The following is a 26,143-nucleotide window of genomic DNA, read 5'->3' as shown; positions in this document are numbered from 1 at the left end:
CAATATGAACACTGGAATTTTTATTTATTATTTATGGCATGCATTGTTATTTCTGACATAATGTATCATAAGAGAGTAAATAATCCCTCTAAGCATGAAAAGCAACTAATTGAAAGAAATAACAGCTTCTTAAAACTCTGGGATGGCAATTGTGGTTGGAATGAAAACCAGCATACACAGGGGAGCCCCAGGCCCAAGTTTGGAAACCCCTGCTATGGACATTACAAATCAACGGGGTGTGGGCAAGGAGTCTCTAAGATGGGTGCTCTTAGCAGTAGACCACCCCAACCAACCAAATTAAGCAGAAGTTATCTGCAACCACCAATCAGATTACAGGAAGCATATTCCAGAAATGTCAAACTGCCTTAAGAGTGGCCGAGAATTGGTGGACTCTAGGTTTACGTTACGTGACAATTTAGCAAAGAGACTGGTAGCAATGTAGGAGAAAATAAGCGCATTCACCTAATTTACATTAGTAATAGTGCTGGACCTGGCTAACAACACTTCCAGATCAATGTATATATGTAAAATCGCTAAATCAGTACTGCAAATGAATGTATGGTGGGACAAGGGGAGCAGTGGGACAGCCTCATTAGGAACCGGACCAAGATTATCAACTCATCAATGGCGCATCAACGCCACCAACTTTCCCGGCTACTGTCTCCAGACCATTCTTTTGCTACCCCCTGCCGGTAAGTTGCATGGCACAAGAGAGGGACCACCGCTCAACTTAACTAGCTTTGTTTCCATTTGTTTGATTTTCTTTCTGCTTTGAGATTTCACAATAAAAGCCCAGTGAATTCACTGAGGGAACTGTGAATTGTTGTCTGGATTTCTGTATGTTGATGAATTTCATATTTACAAACAATGGAGAGTACGCACGCAGCACGGTGGCACGAGATAAACTCCAGGGTTTAAGCATCATCTGTCTCCATTATTCTAGCATTAACAAAAGTGCAATAAAAATTTGGTGCAATAAAAGATTTTTATAAAGCCAAAGTTGTTTTTTTCTTGAAGGAAGAGAAAATCAAAGGTATGACACCAGTTACAATTATGAATGTGAATGCAGATTTTTGGGGGTTTTTTAAGGATTAAATAGCTATGTCTAATCTAAATAAAAGGGTCATTTCAGGATGTAGTCCAGACTAAGCTAAAACACTACTGAAGTTACATATGTGATCTTTTGCCCTGTCTGCACTGCAAGAAACCTTGTCTATTGTACACTCTCCCCTGCTGACCAACCTCTTGCTGGGTTACAGATGTTAAGCAAGAACCAAAATACAAATCTTAAATATGTACAGATTATATTCTTAACAAGCCTTTAGAAACAACCGAAAATAATAGAAATACCATAACCTGAACTAGTACAAAGGGTACAGAAGGGGAAGTTTGTTCTAGAATTGAGGGAGCCAAGGAGTGACTGGAGGTGACAGTCAGTTCCTGTGAAGATGCAGAGTAGGAAGATCTGGCCAGGGTTTAGGGTTTGAAGATTGATTAGAGGTAGTAGTGGGCATATTCCTTTAACTGCCCTGTATTCTTGGATTATGGTACCAATGAGTTAATAAAAACTTAAAATCATCCTATGGCTCAGAGTAAACACTGATTAATGGTCAGTCTGCATTTGGAGGAAAACGCTGGGGTAAGAGTGGTAACAGCTCAGCAATGCAATGTTCATCCGGCCAAGTTTCTTGCTCGTAAATCTAGCTGCTTCTATTGCTTCAAGAAGTTGGCTGTTTCACTCTTTTTGACTCAGGAATTATGACCCATAAATCACTGATCATAATATCCATCAATGAAATACAAAAACAATCATTTCAGTTACGGCCGCTGTGTAATGTCTGTGCCAGATATAGAGATACTTTCATCTCATATCTAACAAATGAGCTTACACATGGCTCCCTCAGAACTGTAGTCAAGGAGCTGTGAATGTGGCGCTCACACGGCGATTAAACAGTGATTAAGCATACAAGAGGAGAGCGATCACAGTTCATTTGAAATGCAGAACATTTTTAACTCTTGCTAACTACATTAATAGAAGAAGTATGCCTGGGTACGCATAGAGACTCTGTGTGCATTGCAACAGAAAGGCAGAATTGCTGGTCTCCACATGCATTAAGTCTACTGTCTGCATGGAACCCTAACTCTTTCTCCCATGACTAGCGCAGTGTAAGACTATAAACCCATGCCAGCAGACAGCATCACCAGGGGATGTGGAATCCGTTTCCCCCAGCGCTTTATAAGAGAGGCGGTACACCTCCCCTAAATCGCCTAGCACCCCTAATATTAAGAGAAAAATTCAGAAATAGGCACTTTCTGCATTTTGTTATAAACAATTTTTAAAAACAGGCTTATGATTAAATTTACAATGCAGCAACAACCTGCCACCTTTTAAAGTGCTTAATGTTGTTACCATTCACTAGCCCAATCACTGCATTAGAAAACAGCATCTTACATAGCAGTGCATGTGCCAAAATTAAAAATAAATAAATGACTCAATAAATAAATGAATACATAAGTAAATAAATATAAATGCAAGAAAAATATAAAAAATAAATGAAAGTACACAGAAATAAATTAATAGATAAAATCTGCGCTTTATGTATTTATTTCATGATTAATTCATTTCTGTATATACTTATTTCCATATTTATTTATTGATTAATTGATTTCTGTACATGTCTATTTCCATATGTATTTTATTTCTGTAGATATTGATTTCCATATTTATGTATTTATTTAAAAAAAATATATACAGAAATAAATGAATGAACAAATGCCCATTTATATCAGATTTTATCTATTAATTTCTGTGCATTCACTTATTTTTACTGTTTTCTTGCATTTATAATGTCATTTTTAATGTCAGTGCTTTCCACGTGAACCCGAGATTTACTTTATTAAATAATAAATTAATGAATAATTCATTATTTAATAAAGTAAATCTCGGGTTCACGTGGAAAGCACTGACAATAAAAATGGTAAGCTTCAATTATCAATTGAACACATGCACTCTTCACAGGTCAAACAATTGTTGCTTTAATTATTCAATCAGCAATCAGAGTTTTAGTACAAATACAACGGCAAAAGATGAGCTCCAAAAGATGAGCTCCAAAAGATGAGCTCTTCTTTGTTGGGGAGAAATGGCTGACATTGTTACAAGAGGCAGAGGGAGACTGAGAGTAGGAGTAAGAATGCATGGAGAAGCAGGAGAGGGAGCAGGAAGAGGACCCCCACGACTGAGTGCACCAACTCCAAGCAATGGAGGTCGCACCATTCCAGATGATATTTCCCCTGCTGCATAGCTAAGATAAAACAATGTGTGCTGTACAAAGGAGACATGGGACCCAGAATTTTTTTACTGTTGTTACAATGTTTTACTGTTACATTTTTTATTTACTCCCAGTACAGTACTTTTCTTTTCCTTTTGTTTTACATTGTGTATTCTCTACATTACTGTAATTTTGAAAAATAAAAACAAAAAACATGATTTCTAAGCTCACCAGGGCTCTCTCTTCTTGATGATATTCCAAACAATCAGTTTTGGTTAGCTAAATATTGGCCCATGTCTCTGACTGTTTTTCTTCTTATTTCTCAGCCTCATAATGGCTTCCTTGACTTTTGTTGGCACAACTCTTGTCCTCATGTTGTCAAATGCCAGTAACAGACTCCAAAGACAATCAAAAGGCTAGAATCAAAACTAGGTATTGAAAGCTCTTATACTTATACTAGGGCTGACTAATCAGAAACACCTGTGAAGCCATTTGTGCCAAACATTATGACACTCTGAAATGGGGGGACTATTTATAAAAGGTATGGAGATTTCTACACAATGAAACCAAAATATATAAATATGCCCTTAAATAAAAGCTGGGAATGTCCACTTCAGCCACATGCGTGTTGTTTTGTACACAGCAGCCCTCTAGGACTGTTACCCCTTTTTGTACACTGACTGACTAAATTCCTGGTTAAAACAGTTAACTTTCTGGAAGTTGCCTACAAAAGAACAGTGACACATTTGTAGATTGACCCAGCAGTTCCAAACAATTCCCATACAACTATGGGCTAACTTTGTAGTTAGACCTAATAAGTAGGCTGTCCACATAAAAACTGTCATTTAACGGGTAGGGAGGACCCAAACGCAGTGTAAGGAAAGAAACTCAAAGGGAAAATTAACAAAGACTTTACTAACAAAAAAGCAAACACAAATGGGGAACAGAAAAGGCCACGATGGGCAAAAACACAAACTCCAAAATATCTAAGAAAACAGAAAACAAGAACTCAAAAGCACGGGCAGGGCAGAACACAGGCAGGCAGAGTACACGGGTAGGTACATATGGTCAGAAACAAACACAAGGAACCAGCACCCGAGTCAAGGTGACAAAGAACTTAAATAGGCTGAAAACCAACAAGACACAGGAGGGCACAATTAACAATCAAACCAGGACTGGGTGGGAACAAGGAGACACAATCAGAAACAATAATAAAATAATTGAAAGCAATAATACAATTAACAGGGGAACGAGCAGGACACAAAACAGAAGTTCCGCCATCTGGCGACCCAACAAGGAAAGACAGAAAGACAGAAACACAGAACCATGACAAAAACCAACTTATAAAACTGTATTCACAGGATTATCTGCATTGATGCAAATCCTGAAGCAAAACTTGTTTTTGGGGTGGGTCACTTGTCAATAAAATATCAAAGCAGAGAAGTTCAAAACTGCCATGGTTACAATTTACTGTTGTTTGTACAGATCATCTAGATACGACATGTTTATAATTAACATTAAAAACAATTAAACATCAAATTAATATTGCTTGCAACGTTGCTATTCAATATGCTCTTTGTTGCTATTCAGTTTCCTCTGCCTGGCTAACTAAATATCCTTGCAATACTAGCTCCTTTATTATGTAGCTTTCTAGTTAATGTTACCAAGCACATCATTTCTCCTGGTTATGAGGAAGTCTTCCATATAAATTTTTTTTTCTTCTGATTTTCTGTCAGTGGGGTATTCCCCTCTCTTTTGTTTTGCCATTGGCTGGATGTCAATTTGATGTGTGGAAGGCAGGCAAGCTGATTATGAAAGAAAACAAGACAACTCAAGCCAACACCATGGCTCCAATGACACCATTGAAAAACAATGCTTTCGCTGTGCTTGTCTGAAGCACCATGTGAATCTACCTTTAGTCTGCAGGCTACAAGCAGACCCAGGTTTTCCAAAGTGCTAAATGCATTCCGGTTGACAAAATAAGAAGCCAAGACGGGCTGAATGGCCTGTTCTTTACACTAACTTATATGTCATATTTTCTGATCAATTAAAAAATGAATGGACTAAAAAAAAGTTATAGTTTACCATAAAATTCAAGAAGCAAAACATCCAACTTACTTGCTTACACTCCCTATACTAGCTGCATAACAAATTACAAAATGATGCCAGGTTACAGCCAAGAATTCAACAATATGTATCATGGAAGCTACGGAGTAGCTACCATACAATGTTCTCACATGCAAAGGGGTGCACTCAGTGTATAGGTCATTATAACACTGCCTAATTACTAGTTACTATCCATATGGAATAATTCATGTTGCTAAAAAGGCTATTTTCAATATCACTGACCACCTCACCTCTTCGCTCGACATTATTCTTGCAGCGCTCGTGGGTTCGTCCTCAAAGGAGATGTGGGTAGGGTTGAGGACGGAAGAGGACAAGAGTACAAACACAGAGTCTAGAAGGGCCACAAAAAACTGCATAGTGTGCCTTTAAATGCAATATGACCCATTGGATCATGAATCATTTAGTATATGCTTTGGAAATGCCTTTCCAGGCCTTCACTACAGCCATTTTCCATTGATCTTTGTTACGGGGGGTTACTGTCTTCAGTCACCTTTTCAGCAAGTGAAATGCATGCTCAATTGGATTTAAATCAGGTGACCGATTTAAAACTTTTTACAGATTTACACTTGACAAATGACAAATGCTTTGGTTGCATAGACAGTGCGTTTGGAGTCATTGTCTTGCTGCAGGATGAAGTACCAGCCAATGAAGTTGAAGGAATTTCTTTGTACAAAATCTGTCTGTACACTTCCAAATTCATTCTGCTACCATCATCCATTACATCATCAATAAAGATGAGTGAGCCTGCTCCAGAAGCAGCTATATATGCTCAAGCCATGACACTGCCTCCTCCATATTTTACAGGTGAGGGGTTATGCTTTGGCTGACGGGCAGCTCCTGCTTTCCATCACTTTGGTAAAGGTTTCTTTTGGTCTCATCTGTCCATAAAACTTTGTTCCAGAACTTTGTAGTTTTTGGTGAATTCTAATCTGGCCTTTTGATTCTTGCTGCTGATAAATGGTTTGCATCTTGCAATGTAACCTCTATAATTCTGCACTTGAGGTCTCCTGCACATGATGGCTTGTGATATTTTCTCCCGTCCTCTGGAGACAGCCGTTATTATCACTGACCATCAAAATGTCAAGCTGTCAAAGTTTTTAAGACTGGGGGATGGAGCATGAGCCAAAGCACATGCATCAGAATCCCCAAAGGATTGGCAGCTTTAGACAGCTGTGGAACATGTGCACCAGAGAAATTAGAAATTCTAAATCATCCTACTTTGTTAAAACACTGATTGTGATGGTAATCCTACGAAATTTTGGAAAACAGTTAAGGCATTAAAGCATAAGCAGGTTTCTTCTTTACCTAATCATCTCGTTCATGACTCAAGCACTGTATCAGAAAAAGAAGAAATATGTAATGTTTTTGATGAACATTTTATTTCTGCAGGTAATTTATTTGAAAAGCAGAATCATGGCTGAGTGTCAAAGACTCAGCAGACTGTAAACAGTCATGCTGTGTTAAACCTTTCTTTGAGACCGCTAACTGCTAACTGTAAATGAGGTGCTCGAAGCCTTGTTGTCTATCAACCAAAAAAAGCTATTGGTGCGGATACTCTTGATCCAAGAATTTTACTGTTGGCAGGGCCTCTTATAACTTCCCCATTAACTCATGATGAAAACCAAGTTTTCAATGTGCAAAAATGCCAAGTTACTCACACATAGGCTATAAGTCATTAATTCAAACTGGCAAATTCTAGGCCTGCTATTAAAAGTATTGATATCAAAATTATGCCAAGTTTCTAGCTGACCTTACACAAATTGAACAAGCTGTATTCCAAGCTGTATTCCAGAGCAATGCTAGCCAAGCATACAGTACATTAATGGAGCAAACATAGGACAAGTTTGTAAGAGTCACGATTTTCAAATGTCAATTTTTTATTCCCCATGGGGATAATGAAGTATTCTAAATGTGTGTATGGATGTATGTACAGTATTTATTTGACAATACGTATTTATTTCAAAGTTGCATACATACAACTTGTACATTTTGTAAAATGAACTTGACAACCAAGTATAAGTATATCCTTTCTGGAGGATCATCCTTTCTGTAGGTATTCACCAGCAGTGTCATACACTCATTTAAATGTCCTGCATCAGGCAATTTTTGTTACTTGACACTTTGATCTGACACAAAGTATCAATGACCACATTGTCAGATGGTAAGATTAAAAAACCCGTGTCCACTTGTATATATGTCCATTTTGTGTCTGTATCTGATGCTTTTATTTGCTGACATACTTAAATGTCCAACAGGGAAACATATTCTTTGTGGGCTTAGAGCATTTGTGATGTAATTAGGCAGGAAAAAGAAGAAGAAGAATGAAAAAACACAAAATCCCCTAAATTTGGGGCTATATTGTGTGAACGTGTAAAGTTGTTTGTGAATTCTGTCAGTTGAAATGGGGCCAGAAGGTAAGGAAATTAATGTTTTTAAGGGCTGCGAGTCTGTGGTCATTGTGGTTATTTCTGTAAGGAACCCTGAAAAGTGCCGAACTCTGGATGCTTTATAGGTATGGGGCATGCCGCCCTGCCAAGCAGTAACTTGGCGGGATGGCATACGTCCCAATTTTTAATCTGACTATCACTGCTGGAAGTATTCCTAATGTTTGGAAAGCAGCATATGCCTTACCCTTACATTAAGGCGGAGATGTAAATTATTCAAATAACTACCACCCAATATCAAAACTTTCCTGCTTAGGTAAAATTTGAGAATAATAGTCAAAACCGCTCATGTCTTTCTTTTCATAGTATTTTAAATTCCCATCAGTCTAGTTTCAAGCCTGGTCACAGCACTTGCAGCCTGTAAAGTAGTAAATGACTCTGTTCATGGCCCAGATAGAAAAAAGCCTTGCCTTGTTTATTGACATGTCAAAAGCCTTTTGTACCACAATAAGCACGAAACCGTCCAGTCCCACGGTGCAACTTTGCAAACTTTTTTGGTTGATTTTACGCGCACATATATGGCAGTTGGTTGAAAATAGACACTTCATGCTACAATCATGATAACAGCAATGACTGTGCTGTGAAGTTTAGGTAGCAAACAACAATGCTGAATCCTTTTGACGTAATTTACATAGAAACTATACGCTCAGATCACCTAGTTTCACTCACTGTGGCCAAGCGGAATCGATAACGTTTCAGAAAATAAAAACGTTAAAAGATTTAATTCAATCTTCTACTGGATCGCCTACAGTAGGCGATCTGTACACGCTAACTAGGTTAGCTAAAGTAGGCGTTAGGCGATAAAGCTGTGCTTAAAAATGTCGTGTCGTACCACCTGCGCATGCGTCCTACTAAACGAAGCACCACCTGCGCATGTGTCCCACCAAACCTCCCTCAAAGGTTGTCCGTGAGTGAGTGAGTGAGTGAGTGATCACAATTTTCCACGCATAGCCCACGATGCCAGTTCTTGCACGCCGTTGGAAAAAGACCACACAATTATTTTAGATAGACTCAAATACATTGCTTCCATTAAAATGCTTGTAAGTGGTTTGAGAGCTATTTAAATGGCAGAACACAAGAAATTATGTTTCATGGGCATCAGTCTGCTTTTCTGGATGTTGCAAAGGGCGTGCCACAAGGCTCAATCTTGGGCCCTTTGTTATTCACACAGTATATAAATGACCTTGGCTCATTAGTAACTAACAGCTCTGTTCATTATTATGTGGATGACATTGTCACCCTCAATTAATCTAGTGGTCAATTACTCTTTTGGTAAATTAAAACTGATTTTTCTGCCATTCAAAATGCTCTAATCAGTCTTAAGCTTGTTCTAAACCCTGCTAAAACTAACTTTATCATAAAAGGTGTACGATGACAAACTGTTAAAAAAAACTGAAATCCAAATTAGGTTCTCGACAGAAGCAAGCAATGTTTGACCATGAGACCTAGGCTGTCCAAATAGTCTTTTTTGCTTAGGAAGGTTCCTAACTGAGTGAAATGACCCGGAAGTATCTACGTGGCAGCCATGATAAGAGCTGGTCAAATTCTCTAAATGCTAATGAAAGGTGCTTCAATGCTTCCTTTCTTATCTCCTTTAGCATAGGGTACACTGGACCGTCCTTTACGAAAGGGAAGGAGATAATGCCATCCCAAAATTCCTTGAGGCAGCAACATTTAAAGCGACACACCATTCGGCCGTTCATGAAAACAAACGATCAACATGACTGAGTTGTCTGATGGTTCTTAAGCTATTATATGCATAGGCTTACAATCAGATCATAATCAGCATATTAACCATAACACTGAAGTCTGTCTTTCAAGAAAAAGGGATATGAGACGTTTTTAGCCAGATTATGTTTTTAATTCAACATGTTTGAAACTTAAGAATGATGATATGTAGCTCTACAGTAGTAGATTTGTAGGCCTAACATGTTATGCCTATCTTGCATTAAATTTAACAATTATTTTCATACTAATTGGGATTCATGTCGATAAATATGAGTGGACAAGAGGGTGAGCGTGAGCAACCATTCTCAATGTGACAACCATTTTGTTTCACTTTTGTGACTGGTAGTCTATATTCCTTTTTTATTTCAATTCCAACCTTGGTAATAAAGTAATATTTTTCACCGGATTGTCTACGTTTATATAGCTTGCATGAAACAACACGGTAAGAACGCACAGGGCGAAGTATCTAAGATGCGCTTTTAGTAGTCCATCTTCAGAACATTGTAGTTTCACCATGGCAGACCCACGTCAATCTGCCGTCGCATAATTACGTAGCCTAGTGTATGTGCAGTTGGATTCTCTTAGCACCGCGGTTGTCTTTTCCTAAGTCCTTATGAATTCTTCTTCACATCTTTCCTTGACCTCATGAGGTTTTTCATCGAGGTCAAGGAAAAGTGGTTAGGAAAAGACAGGACGTAATTTTTTTGACTATTCGGACACAGCCCTAGATTTCACCACACATGCTCACCACATGCTCTGTTGTGACCTTGATCACATGCCTAGTCACAAGCACGATGAGGGCAATTGAAGAAAAGGCTACGTCATAGCTTCTGCAGATGAGGGGCGACATAGCTCAGGAGGTAAGACCGATTGTCTGGCAGTCGGAGGGTTGCCGGTTCAAACCCCGCCCTGGGCATGTCGAAGTGTCCTTGAGCAAGACACCTAACCCCTAACTGCTCTGGCGAATGAGAGGCATCAATTGTAAAGCGCTTTGGATAAAAGCGCTATATAAATGCAGTCCATTTACCAGATGAATCAATGAAAAGCATTTTGAGACTTTGAGTCAGGTTACCGTAAAACACATTATATTATCAGTAGAAAAATGTTTGTGTATTTTTTTTCAGATGGGATTTTGCTGTATTGTTGAGTTTGTGGTTGCATCACAGATGTTTTCATTTTAAACAGTCATTACCTAGTAATTTATTACGGTTTACTGGTTAGCAATTGACACATTAATGATTTCTTGTTAACTTCACGTATGCACCCAGCTTTGGTTAACAGGATGAATTGCTGTTAGCTAATTATCTCCGCCTGCCAGGCGAGAGCCTGGAGGGGATTATGCGTTTGGTCATGCGTGTGTGTGTGTGTGTGTGTGTGTGTGTGTGTGCGTGTGTTTGTGTATCTGTCCGCAGCTAATCTTGCATACTACTGGGCCAATGTTGTACAAGTTGGCAGCAGGCCAAGGACCTGAATTCTTGAATATTTAGCAAATCGGTCAACAACAAGTATTTTATTTGAGTTCTAACTCCTCACTCCTCCTAACCGGCCGGTAGGGGCCGCAAGTGATGAACAACTGCTTCCGTTTGGAATTAAAGACCAGCGATGTAAAATGTCAATTTCAACGTAAAATGCCAATAAAATAATCTGGCAACTAACGGGGTACATTAATGTTTGAATCTGTGGCAATTATTTAGTTGGCATTTTCACATTGAAATTGATATTTTACATCGCTAGTCTTTTGGAATTGTTCCTGTCCGGATTTGAAACGAAAGTGCCAGACTATAACGTCAACGTTAGCTCTGTCTAACACATCGTGGCTGATATGAATGAAATTAGGTAACATGTCAACACCTTTAGCATTACTTCACTGAATCGGCGTTTTTGGTATTTTCAGTGGCACATTGTAAAAACTTGTAATATTGTATTTGTCTGGTTGCATTGATTGTTTAGCCTCTATTGTTGCATCAGCAAAGCTAATACGCCTGGCGGAGATCTGCACTCTACTGAGTGCACTCTTCTAGTATACAGTATAAAATCACGGTCTACACTAGCATTGCAGTTATTGTAGCAATGTTGTTAACTTGTGATGCCGATGCATTGAAAGGAAGTAGATAAATAACATTACAGTGTTTTAACTTGATAAGACAATGTTGTCACCTTTACATCTTTACAAAAAAGCCATAATAATGACCTTTGTGGAGGCAACCTGCAGTTCTTTGCCTTTGCGACGGTCATTATTTCCCGATAGCTGACCACCTCTGAGGGGATTATCCCACTTATTACACAGCTAATTGCCTTATACAATGGCTACCAACAATGTTTATATATTAGTTACTTTTACTTTTATTGATTTTTAAACTCTGTTCGTTAATTCTATAATTCTATGAAAAAAATGATTCTATCAGGATTGTTCCTTCTTTTTTTATACAATGCAATTTGTTTTTGTTTTTAAATAAATATAATTTTCATTATATTATTTAAGAAAATTTAATGGAAATGGAAGGACATACAAACACAAAAACTGCTGTTTCTGTAAAATGGTAAAGTGTATATGCATGTAAATACTATGATATAAAAGCTGACTGTAATTTTGTCTCATATTCATCTTTTGATCTCAATTAAAAATGCCTTAGGTATATAGCAAATTTGACTCTACTGTTCCGACACTATTGTATATTTGAGATTGCAGCCAGGTTTTATTCAGATAATATCAACAAACAAACCATGCATGCTTATTACAGATTTTAGTATGCCTTGATAACTATTTAATGTTCCATCTCTCTCCTTTTGCCTGATTATGGCTCTGCTTTTGCTCCTATTTTAAGACTGCGATTCAAGCTTGTTTTGTAGAACAGACTGTTTCATATGACCTTGTTTACCTTAACATTTTATGTGAGGCTATGAAATAAAAGGACTCAGATTTCAAACTTAAATGCCTTTTAATAGCTCATATATCTTGCATAAAATAGAGGGAATAATACATAATCATGTGGCATTAATAGATGTATTTTAAAAATATATCTCATCTATTGACTGCACAAAAATGTACTTGAAGAAATAAGTGTCATTATGACATGCAGAGTAAATAAAACACTAATCACTTCCACTCATTATAACCTAACAAGTTTATATTTCAGACAAGCTGCACACTTTCGTTTATTGTGTTACTATTGGATTGTACATGACTAACCCTGCCAAGATTCCTTCAAAACAGATCACAGAATGACTGGGCAGCAGAAGTTCAAACCAAGGAAGCAACATCAAAAAAGAGTTTTAGCTTCATTCAGGCCCTATGTACAGAGTACAGCGAGGGCAGGCCATATGTACAGACTACAGAGCACAGTTTCACTGACGGCAGGCCATATGTACAGACTACAGAGCACAGTTTCACTGACGGCAGGCCATATGTACAGACTACAGAGCACAGTTTCACTAACGGCAGGCCATATGTACAGACTACAGAGCACAGTTTCACTGAAGGTAGGTCATATGCACAGACTTCAGAGCACAGTTTCACTGACGGCAGGCCATATGTACAGACTACAGAGCACAGTTTCACTGATGGCAGGCCATATGTACAGATTACAGAGCACAGTTTCACTGACGGCAGGCCATATGTACAGACTACAGAGCACATTTTCACTGATGGCAGGCCATATGTACAGACTACAGAGCACAGTTTCACTGACGGCAGGCCATATGCAGTTTCACTGACGGCAGGCCATATGTACAGACTACAGAGCACAGTTTCACTGATGGCAGGCCATATGTACAGACTTCAGAACACAGTTTAACTGAAGGCAGGCCATATGTACAGAATAGAGAGCACAGTTTCACTGACAGTAGGCCATATGCACAGACTTCAGAGCACAGTTCCACTGACGGCAGGCCTTCTGTGCAGAATAGGGAACACAGTTTCACTGAAGGTAGGCCATATGTACAGACTTCAGAGCACAGTTTCATTGACGGCAGGCCATATGTACAGACTACAGAGCACAGTTTCACTGAAGGTAGTCCATATGTACAGACTTCAGAGCACAGTTTCACTGAAGGTAGGCCATGTGTACAGACTTCAGAGCACTGTTTCACTGAAGGTAGGCCATATGTACAGACTAGGAAGCGCAGTTTCACTGAAGGTAGGCCATATGTACAGACTAGAAAGCACAGTTTCACTGACGGCAGGCCTTCATTACAGACTAGAGAGCACAATTTCACTGACAGCAGGACATGACAGGGAAAACAGTTTCAGCAACTGGAGTCCATGTGTACGGAGAGCACAGTTTCAGCAAAGGCGGGCCACGAGTTCTGTGAGCTCTCAGCTCGTAGCTATGTGCTCCAACTGCTTATTGCATTATGTGAAACACAATCCTTTATCCTGCCTACTGGAGATGGGATGCTGAGACTGTGATGAACAAATGCAAAGCCTGTTTAAAAACAAATCTCCCCTTCCTACCATTCCGCTTGACTGAGTACTGTCCATGCTTCCTGAAATTAATAATGGAGGAGCGGTGTTCGCAATCAACTGTGTTTTGCATTTGTGATGATGCACTTAGGATAAAAAAAATAGCCCCTCAATCTTCTGTCAGCAAACTGTAACACTTTAGACTGTAGTTTACAAATATGAATATTCATGCACTTGGGGCAGGATTACAGTGTACACACCCATAGAAGCTCATACAAACATACACACAAGCACATACATACCTGCAGGAAGGCACATACACATAAACACAGGCACTTAATACATATATACACATAAACATACACATGCACACATTGATACACAGACACAAATCTGATACCGATATACAGGTTTGAGGTTTACAACTGAACACTGGGCATCTGGGCACTGGTACTGGCTCAAATGATTGTTCATGGCTGGTTCATACATACTCCTGCTGAAGCATTTGTTACCAGATGCTGTGGTGTGCTAGGCTGCTTATGTTCATTATTTCTTTGTTATCATTGAACACAGTTTGGACATTTAAGACCTCAAATAAACACAATGATGTTCCCTGATTTTTCTGATTCACTGCCTGGGGATGCAGATGCAGTGCTATGCAGTCGTTCATGAAAAAAGCAGCAGACCATCCATCAGCAATTAAAAAAGAAAACAAGTTTAAATATGGAAGTGAAGCAGGAATAGAAGCAAAGGTCAAGAGAAGACGTCCAGTAGTCTTCCAAAATTATCCTGTTGTTAGACTGTCTGAGTGGACCGGTGCCCCACGAGTGCATACCCTAATCATGTGACAGGCCTTTTCAGCCTCATTACAAATGCACTATAACAGACACAAACAAGGAAGCAGAGAGCACCCACAAAGCCCCGCCTGAAATGATGAAAAAAGATTTAAAAAATAATCAGAAATCTGTAGATTATAAAAGTGTGGTAATGTCACCACCAGACTGATTTAAGCACAGGACTGGAGCAAGAGACCAAAGCAGCCCTGAGGAGACACAATCACCCTGCTGTTTCACTGAATCAGCACAGAGATGAAAAGCAGACAAAGAGAAACTTAAGGCCCCATTGTCAATAAAATAGCTTACAGTAAAATGAAAGAAAATAGATTGCAATAGAACTGTGGCAGGAAACCACGAGAACTGAATAAGAAGGGAACAAAGCAGGCGGAACACCATTTGGCACGCAGTCAACACAGACTATCAAAGACAGCTGTCACACTCAACAGAGTACTTTAGAATAACTGTGTATGAATCTGTTTAAAAATGTACAGATGTATAAAAATACCCTTGCATGAAAGCTGTGAATGTGCACTTTAACCACATGAAAATTGTTTGATTACAAATCAAAAATTGTGGAGGACAGATCCAAATCAAGAAAAAATAAGTCTTTGTCTCAACATTATGGATTGTCCCGCCTGCATAATGAAATAATCTACGGTTGCCTTTTTTCAGTTCTGCAAAAGTATAACAATCAATACTCAATTCAAGCCTATTCAATTTGGTACTTCCACAACTGGCTTTTATTGTGTTTACTAACTAAACAGATTGTTAACTATGGTAGTTAATTCAATAGCTATTAACTGAACGTTTATTTTAGTATCTCTTCTGGGCACATTTCTCTGGTTTTGCAAGGGCTGCACTGAAACCTAGATTTCAAGATAGCTTTGGATATATTTGTCTACAACATCACAGTTTATTCAGTCAATATAGCCTAACAGTGACATTCCGGGCAGGTTATATAGGGCTTGTCGGTGAACCCGGGGTGTTATCCAAAATTGAAAAAGCAACCCCCCTTGTTAAGATACAGTGCTGTGCAAAAGTCAGAGACCACCATTTGTTTATTCAATTTCCAGTCAAATCAGCCATTCGATGCAAATTATTTTTTTCAGTGTCAGGCAATAATCCAGGAAACATATTTAACAGAAGATTGCCAGAAAGCCTCCACTACTGCATATAATATCAGATCTATCAGTATTTTCCCACTCTTTCTTCTGTGCACCCTACTACCACTTTAAATCTTCAAATCAGCAAACAAGTTACAGCTGTGTCCTCCCAACAAAAGTTGTTACCAAAAGTGTCTATGATGTTAGTTTGGCTTCAAAAGCGACTCAAACAACTTTCAGCTTTCAACTACCCAACCACACTTCAGCTGCCTTGCAGATTTGTCATGCAAAATGGCTGAAGGAGATATTTCTGATGGGATTACACATAATTCAGCTGCATAAGGAAGGTAAAAGTCCAAGGAAAATAAGTGAAAAAACAGGAGTTTCCAAAACTGGAACTGTTCAAAAGGTTATTGCAAGATACAGAGAAAATGGCACTCTTAACGACCATGCAAGAACTGGTAGATCACTGAAACTATCACCACCACAAAGACAGTACTTCAAGATTTTATCTTAGAGAGATAATAAAAACATCTAAGTCTACGCTTGTTTCAGATCTGAAGAAATATCATAGGTGAAGTGTTTTTGTAAATCATTCCACAGTGAGAACACAACTCAATTCAATGCACTGTGAGAATGCTAATGCATGTCTGAAAAGATGTGTAGAAGTCAAAAAGCCATTACTGAGGAAAGAAAAGAAACAAAAAAGAAGAAAATTTGCAATAGTACAATTTAACTGGACATGTGATATGTGGCGTAAGGTTTTATGGATCAATATGCAATGAAAGACTCTCAGAACCATACTGTCAGTACATCTGTAGTTGGTGATTTGGTTTTGATTGAAGGCATTAAATCTTAACATTGATTGAAGGCATCAAATCTTACATGTAACACATCATGCCATACACTCTGGACAACGTTTTATTGGGAGAAAATTAATTCTATAGTTAGATAATGACCCCAAGCACACTGCTAAGAAGGTCAAGCTACTGGCATTCTCAGTACAATGGACTGGCCACCCCAGAGTCTAGACCTCAACATCATTGAACGTGTTTGGGATTACGTGGATCGAGAGAAGCAGAAAATGCTGCACATTTCTAAGACTGAACTTCAGAGGTGTTTACAAGAAGTGTGGAAAAATATCTCAGATTTCTTAGAAAAACTGTATCCTGAAGCAAGTATCCTGAAAAGAATGGAAGCTTTAATAAAGGCGAAGAGTGGACACATTAAATGCTGAAAGGTTAGATTTTTACATAATTGTGGATGTTTTTGTGTAATTTTGTGTTAAGTATATATTTGCTGCATTATTTAGCAGCATAACTGAAAAATAACTTGCGCTTAATTGCTGTTTTGACTGGAAAGTAAATAAAAGAAAGGGTGATCTTTGACTTTGGCACAGTACTGTAGGCAACTCTATAAAAGAGAGCATTCTTACTGTACCTGAACAAAGCAGCTGCTCAAAAGTTCAATGTCATCTCGGTAGCGTTGAGTTGGAGGGGCAGGGGAGTTGTGTGTGAGATGTCACTATTTATCTATCTGCCTAGGGTTTGGCACTTGTCAGCATGCACACTAAAGGTAGTATATTTATAAGTGTACTTCATGTTTAATACATGCTTTTCATTGGCAATTATATTGTTTTATATTAGATTTATTATACTTACATTGTCTTATTTATAGTGTTGTTGTATTTTAAAGTTTATTTCTTTTAAATAGTGTTGATTTTAGGGCTAGATGTAAAGCACTTTGAGATACATTTTTATGTACGGAAGGTGCTATATAAGTAAAGTTTATTATAATAATAATTATTATTAGTAGTAGTAGTATGGAATGATATGGAGCACATTTAGTGCCAATGTTATTTGCATGTTTTGTGCGGCGTGTTTTGTGCACCACAAGCATTTTGAGCGGCACTTTGGAAAAGTGACAGGCACCTTTTCCCTTTTCATATCCATAAGACACGCCGTATGTAAACCATTCCTCAGCGCTAGCTATGTTACAGCCAGTTAGAGCACATTTACCCAAACAGTAACCTTACAGTAGACTACCAGACAGAACTAGAGAAAGTAACATAAACTAGGCTTCACCATCATATAGTTAAACCTGAAGATCATTCAACGTGCAATAACGTTGTAACAATGACTACTGTACACTCACATTAGACTCTATAGCAGTCTCAAACTCAAGACATTACACCTCAATAAATTCTTTGATTCTGCATGTCTAAGCTTAAAAGTGATTTAACGGTAGACCTACTTACTGATCCACCACATTCTGTGACAAGTTCTGGGTGAAAATAGACACTCCAAATACTCTATGGGTTATTGTAATATAGCAGTGCCCATGGGCTCCAGAAATAAAACCCATTTCTTGTAGGTCACTTCATTTTTGGGAAAAGAAAAAGCTATATTTCCACATCAAGAGGAGGGGCTTAGGAATTTTCAACTTAGCTAGCCTAACCTGCACTAAAGTGCCAAGAGTGCCATTCACATATTACATTTAGAAAAGATTTCACTGGACTTAAGTTTTTTGTTAAGTAATTAACATTCGGTGTTCCCCCGCCCACGGAAAACCTGGTGTTTAGCCAAGGAGGAAAGCAAGCCAATTTCGGCACAGGCTTTTTTTGCAAGAGTCTTTTAAAAATATTTATCGGCTGTTTGTGAATGCAAAAAATTAAAACAACACATCAGCAAAGTATTCACAGATTTCAGTATCCTGGACTTTTAATTATCTATTTGCTAGTTACATCCATGTGAATGCGGTTACAATGGTTAAAAACATTATTTCCAGCATGAAGTTAGCAAAGCTATCTGTATCTGACTGCGAAGCCTGACTGTGATGTTATGTTGATTACATGAGGGAGTGATACTGTGGATATTTATGCTGCGATATTAATAATTAGCAGCTTGCCAAGGTTGATACAGTAACCTGTTCTCTGAGGTAACTTTCACTACGTTTATATATCGAAAAGTATGAAACAAAGTGGTAACAATATTCTGTCAATTTAAAACAATTAACATTAGCTACACACTTAGTTTATAATGTACTACTAGGTTACATCATTTCCAGCATCAAGTTGGAAAATCTACATCCCAACTGTGATATGTAATTTTATGTTGATTATAAAGATTCAAAGCTGTTGAATGTTAATGAGTTCCAGTGCTGCTTTAAGATTAATGTTGATGCCAGATGTTCATGTAGCTGAAATATTTCCCTTCTAGATAATCTCTAATTGAAACCTGTCGATTAAATATTTTTGCTGTTTGAAGTTGAAAAAAGAGTTTGTTTTTTTGGTGTAGAAATGTTTTCCTTGATCGGTTATCTTTCACCAGCAAGATTTTAGTTGAATCTGATCCCACAACTCATGCGTGTTTTGTGCATCCTAAAACTATAAATCCTACAGATCTCAAATGAAAAATTTTAACCCCTTAGAGCACATGCCAAATCTTGCCAATCCTTGCCCATTTAGGGGGTACCCTATTTAAAGCATTATAACTCCAGATGTGAACACCACAGAAACTCGAACAAGCACGAATCCGCAATAGCTGCGACCGCACACGCGCATGCATCCATGTGTGCATGCATCCAAGCACACACCCTCACACAAAAACGTGACCTCTTCTTTGGCGCATGACCAACATTTCCACAAAATCTTGTGCAAATCTGTGAATCCATTTGGGAGTTATGCGCCTTTTTGTGATAGGCCATGCCCATTGCCACGCCCCCTCTTGGTCAATTGGCCTTGAAAGTTACTCAGCTCCACCTTCGGTCATGACCAATGTCCATGCCAAATTTCTATATTGCTATAGGGTGGGACACTTTTTGTGGACCAACCGACCAACCAACCAACTGACCGCCCGACAGACAGAGCTATAGAGCTGCTGTCGCAGCTAAAAATGACTTAAATGAAGCAAGACATTTGTACAATTTACAATACTAACGTAGATTAGTTTATATTTTTGGAAGAAATAAAGTGCCACAAATGCAATTGTCTAGACAAAAATCAAAAATTAATTTGCACTTTTTTAGTTTGCAATGAAATACTGAGAGATTGCATACAGCTGGTTAAACTATACATGTCCTGGGTCAAAAACTTCTTGACCGCAAGTTCGTAAAATCTAAGGGTGGATATATAGAACTAATATACATTTATGAAGCAAAAATTAAGCAGCGTGCCAAGCGTCTCCAAATCTATCCAAAATGTCTATCCAAAACTGTTTTGCCTCAAGAAACTCACTGTTGCATCATTTTCAGCCTGGATTTTAAATGGGGAACTCTGACATCTAAATGAAAAAAACTCCCTCAGACAAAATACAGATTTTGTTGCTTGAGCATTGGTATTTGCACACTAGCAGTGAACACAAGCTCAGATAAAACACCTGCACTACACATTATAATGCCAAATCCTCCACTCTCCTATTCTTTACTTCAAAGCACAAACAAAATGTCCCCATTCCTCTTTCACATATGCTGAGAACACAACCCCTGTGTGCACAATTTAAGCATTCTCTCTGTCCTGTGTTTACCATCTTTCCAGCATCTGAAATTAGTTTCACGTTCCTTTCAGCTTCATCTAAATTCCGCTCCCTGTAAACACTTTAATAAAAGTAATTACTTCATTTATGGGGAGCTTTTCATGCATGGTGCCCTAAATGTTTTCCAGTAAACAAAGAAAAAAGGCCATTTGAACACAAGGCAACTACAAAAATTTAAAAAAAGGCAAAACAGAGCACAGACAATATTAATCAGAGTCAACAAATCATAAATAAAGTAATAAAAATAAGAGAATGCAATAAAGCTTACACACATGTAAAGTAGCTTGAACATGGGTACAGACTTTGTGCTTTGGATAGTTTGTACCATGCATTCAGACCAGACAGTAGCTTATATTACATGGCATTTTTCCTGTCAGTGACTAACATTATAAAGCAAGGTACCCTACCATCTAATTCATTCACCTTTCATTTACTAGATTTGCTGATTATATTTACAGTATTTTCTAAAGTGTTTTCACTATATTCCAACTTTAAATGGATTTATTTTGTTTCCATTCAGTCAGTTCTCATGAAATTGGTCAATAATGTTTAATAATTCACTGACAAAGTATAGCAGTTATATAATAGCGTTAGTGTTGGCTTGTTTAATAAATAGTATTGTAGTAAGCTGGACTATTGCATTGAACAAAAGGAAGATACCTCTTGCGTTATAACTGCTGCTGTACAACAATAATGAATGATTCTGCACATTAATCAACATAATGATTTAAAAATGAACAATTAAAAATGGGAATCGTCACAATGCAACCTTATGACAATAGAATGCTGATTAGTAAGTGCAGCAATAACTAATAGCCTTGGAGGGGAAATTCACCTATGTTTGTAAAGCTAAGCAAAAAGATTCAAGAATATTTATTAATATTCTAAGACACAGTCTGACACTCAGCTGACTGCATGCCATCTCCAACCTACCTAACACATCTTTACAGACTTCCCACCCCTTCCAACCTGTTTTCAGGCCCTGTCACAGCCTATATACATTACCACAAGACCAACTACAGCATAGGAACAGTCCCATTAACTATAGATTCCTCTTGCTGCAAAGGAGGTTTGCTTTTGTCTCTTATGGTTTGAGGTTTCACAGTAAAGACATGTCACTGTAGATTGCTGCACTGTAAAATAACTATGCTGCACTAATAGGTCTCATGGTAAAGGGGAGATATGCCCTGTCTCACTCCCTGCATCAGACGAGTTTACAATGGAGTCACACAATCTGAAATTTTCACTGCCTGAACTGTCATTACACTAACATACATTATATGACCAAGAATATCTGGACACCCCTTGGTTTGGGGCTGTTTTTCATGGTTTTGGATAGGCCCCTTAGTTCCAGTGAAGGGCAAATCTTAACGCTACAGCATACAATCACATTCTAGACCAGGGGTGCACAACAAGGGCCAGGATTTTGTGCCAACATTTCCCAACATTTATTGAATTGACCCAATCATATCTTGATCTGTCATGTGTATAAGTAACAGCTAGAGCTGCAGACCTCAAGTGTATCCTAGAGATTTCACTGTGCTCAAGCACAGGAGTGAAGCAGCATAGTTCATAGAGCTGTAAGAAATGGTAATCGGTTGGAACAAAAACCAGCACGCAGATCAGCCCTCCAGGACCGGAGTTGTGCACCCCTGTTCCAGACAATTATGTGCTTCCCCAGCAGTTTGGGGACAGTTCTTTCCTGTTTCAGCATCACAATGCCCACAGGCACACAGCGAGGTTCATATAGAAATGGTTTTGTCAAGAACAGTGTGGAAGAACTTGACTGGCCTGCACAGAGCCCTGAACTCAACCCCATCCAACACCTTTGGGATTACCTGGAAAGCCAACTGCGAGCCAGGTCTTGTCGCCCGACCTCACTAATACTCTTTTGGCTAAATGGAAGTAAATCCCTGCAGCAGGGCTCCAAAATCTAGTATAAAGCCTTCCCAGAAGAGTGGAGGTTGTTATAGCAGCAAAGGGTGGACCAACTCCATATTAATGCCCATAATTTTGGATGAGATGTTGGATGTCAGTTTTCCACATACTTTTGGCCATGTAGTGTCTGTAATGGACACATAATAGGAGTACCTCCTTTTAATAGGAGTACTAATAATTTAACTTGTGTTTTGTGGCTGTGTTCTTTAATATAATAATTTCTAGTAAATACCCCCATAAATCAACAACTTTGGGAACAGCTGATTTAACTTTGGGAACTCCGCTAAGCCACTCATTGCCAACCCCATCTCATCAGAATGACACTTCCACTCACAAGTGATCAAGCTCTTATGGCTCATGTTCGGCAAAGCAGCCGTGTATTTCTTTCCACTGAACAAACTAGCTCAAGGCCCCAATGTGGTTTTTGATGGTTTGGATGTGGTTTGGATGCCTCTTTGGGAGTAGATATGTTTGCACACCCATGAAGTTGCTTCTTTATGCATCACCTTGATCCTGTTCCTCTCTGTAGTGTTGTACAGTTTGGAGAGGTGGGTGTACAGCTCCCTAGTGACCATCAGATCTTTGGTTTTTATTCTGTCAGTGCATCTCTCTTTTTGTGTCCTCATACCTTCTGGAACTATTATTTATTTATTTATTTATTTATTTTCAACAGATGAAGACAGTTGTGCACTTAATAAACATGTAAAATGAATAACATTGGCATGTAATTTGTCATATATAGATGCACTCCCCTACCCCCATGCAAAAATTATACTGTACAAGTTGCTTTGGAACTACCTTAAATGTATTTACTTGCTTTAAACCATGAAGCCGTGAATGCCCCTACACCAGATAGTTTTTAAAAATATGTTTTTGATTTTTTGATTCGCCCAGACAGTTTCCTTTCATGACTGAGGATATTTTCGATACTTACAGAGGTTTCTGACCAACTGTAAACTTTACAATGCCCCAACAACTGTCATGGTCCTGCGTTCCTGTCTGCGTTTTCCCTGTTGGGCCGCCAGATGGCGGCACTTCTGTTTTGTGCCCTGCTCCCCCTGTGTTAATTGTATGATTGTTTCCAATTGTCTAATCATTGTTTTCTGGCTGTCTCGTTTTCCCTTCCCCTTCCGTGGCCTGATTGTTCATGGTGCCCTCCTGTGTCTCGTCAGTGTGGTCTATTTAAGTTGCCCTCTTGCTTGACTCAGGTGCTGGATTCTTGCGGTATGTCTGGTTGTTCTGTGCTCCCCTCCTCAAGTCTGCTCCATGCGTTCCTGTCCATGTTCTGGTTTCCTCGTGTTTTTCCTTGTTCCTGCGTTTTGTAGTTTCCCTTGTTTGTTAGAAGTTGTTTTGTTCCCTTTTGTTCCTTTTTTGCAGTAAAGTCTTTTGTTCCCTTCATTTGGAGTTTTGGTATTTTTTGACCTCTGCGTTTGGGTCCAACCCCCCCACGCACCCTGACAACAACAGCCATTGTAAAGATGACAGCTGGTCAGAAACCTCTGTCAGTATCTAAAATATCCTCAGTCACAAACAGAAACTGTCTGGGCCAAGCAAAAAATCAAAAGCATATTTAAAAACTCCAGAAAAGTGAACTAACAATGTCCTAATTGCTATAAACAGTTTTCTTCTCTGTTTATTTGTAGAATGACTATTGAGGTTTAATTTTGAAATGGATGTCTCCAATTTCACTTATGAGTTTGTGGCTTAAGGCTAGCACGAGAAAAGGTATGTGGGTAATGTTTTATATTTTACATTTGTTTAACAGTTTGGGATTTACCGTCCATCTTCATAAAGATATGCTAGCATCACTACTTGAAATACAATTCCCTTTAAATATGATTCAGATCAACTTTTGAAATTGTATCATTTGCATAAGCAACTGCCTGGCAATGTAAATGAAAAACTGATTTCTCCAAATAACTAGTGGAGTGACCAGTCTCAAAGACAAGACTGAAACATTCAACTCCAGCAAATGAGCTAAAACCTTACAAAACGATTCCACATTATTCCAGAAATTATTCCTGTTTCTTCTGTATATTCATTGGTCATTGCCAGTAGGATAGCCACTAATTTCTAACCAAATTATTAACAACAATATTCAATGCAAGTGGGCCAGCGCTTATCTGAAGTGCGCTGAGGCGAATAACAATCTTTGAAAAGGCCAGAGGCCAACATCTGCAGAGTGTTCATTTAAAACAATGTGTTAAGGTTTCATTTTCAAAGAGTAGCTACAGCTTCCTGGGTCTGAAACTGTCTGGACTTCAACTACGCTGTAAATCTGTCACCACAGACCGTTGAATTCAACTTGTCAGAACAGCTCAGAACAATTCTTAGAAAGATATGTTGAGTGTGCAGCAAAGCTTGTTTGACTGCTTAATTGCTTCAAACTGAAAATAAATTGTCAATAAGATTGCGACCTTATTTCTTATTTCTTAAAGAATGTTTGAAGTTTGGATTGTGATTATGTATATTTATTTATTTATTTATCCAAGCAAGCATGGACAGTCAGGAAATCTGCAGCACATGTGTTCTGTGCAGGATACAGCTGTGTTATCCAGCTCTTATAAGAGCAGAGACTCTGCGCGGATGTGCTGCATTTAGCCACTGTTCTTAGTGAAGACCTGCACGACAGCTTCAGTTATCAGAGTGCAACTGTATAGCACTGTAAAGCTTGAGGGATTTTATATATATATATATATATATATATATATAAGAACGCATAGCTACATTATGTAATACAAATGTCAATCTTCCAAGATTTCCAGGTTTAAAAAATTATAATTCTCAATTGGCACGTGTTCGCCAGTGCCCACCAACAGCGTCTACAGTTTGCACTTGCACTTAAAGGACCTATGGTGGGAGAAAAATACTCTAAAACACTGCTTAATCTCCACTCATGATGTCAGGTTCCTGAAATTTCCCACACCCAAAACAAAAAAATCTCTCAAGGCCAGAGAGGAAGAAGCAAATCCAGACAATCTGCATTGACTCATTACACATGCCGAAACCATGAACATGGTTTCCTGCGAAAGTCACCAGACTATTTTCAGAGGGAGATAGAATAGCAAAGAGCAACAAGAAGCATCCAGCCTAGTTATACCTACATCTGTATTTTTCGCTTTCATTGAACCAACCAAAATTATCTAGCCATCTTGCCCTGGCAGCCTCAACTGGGTAAAGTTAATATACACAAGTCCTGGCTAGCATTCGGAATCTGAAATTAACACCATGGTGTGAATCCTCGCCTCCTCCACCACCTGCCACTACTAATAATAAAATGCATATAAACAGCACTTTCCATGAACTCAACCACACAAATTGTGTAGCACCAGGCCGTGATGTATTGTAGCCATTTATTACACTCGCCACATGCCAGTAGAGGGGACAGAATTAGTGAGCCAGTTGGGGCTGGGTCTGTTTCAGGCTGAGAGAGCCAGGTTGATTATTTTGCCAGGATACCAGCTGTTTGCAACGTGCCTTGTCTGGTAAAAAGGGTGCTGATTCCTCCCTACTCTTCTCTGCTAATGGACAGATGATAAGATTAATATACCCATAAAGCACAAGGACCACCCAATCTGTGTCTTGCCAGGTGACCCTTACTCAAGCCACCCTGTTTCTTCCAGTCTGTGAACACCATATGTGAGTACTTCCTTCAAAGGGCTCAGCGGCCATGGACCTTAGTGATGTTTCAAGCCCTGGAATTCTGGAAGGCAAAGGTACAGGCACCCCTTTCTCTACTTCTGAGAATTACTGATGAATCAGGC

The 26,143-nt window shown here is 38.7% G+C and overlaps 1 protein-coding gene across 1 annotated transcript in view; it reads right to left on the bottom strand.

The window, feature by feature from the left end:
* Positions 1–24,163, bottom strand: part of ltk (leukocyte receptor tyrosine kinase) — a 69,900-nt gene extending 45,737 nt beyond the window's left edge. Inside the window, exon 1 of the mRNA XM_035418450.1 lies at positions 24,157–24,163. Within this exon, the coding sequence (XP_035274341.1) occupies positions 24,157–24,163 (7 nt within the window). The remainder of the gene's footprint in view (positions 1–24,156) is intronic.
* Positions 24,164–26,143: the final 1,980 nt, after the last annotated feature.

This window comes from Anguilla anguilla, chromosome 1 (assembly GCF_013347855.1).
Source record: "Anguilla anguilla isolate fAngAng1 chromosome 1, fAngAng1.pri, whole genome shotgun sequence".
Taxonomy (NCBI): domain Eukaryota; kingdom Metazoa; phylum Chordata; class Actinopteri; order Anguilliformes; family Anguillidae; genus Anguilla; species Anguilla anguilla.
Note: the sequence above shows the minus strand (reverse complement) of the source record. Positions and strands in the feature narration are given on the sequence as shown.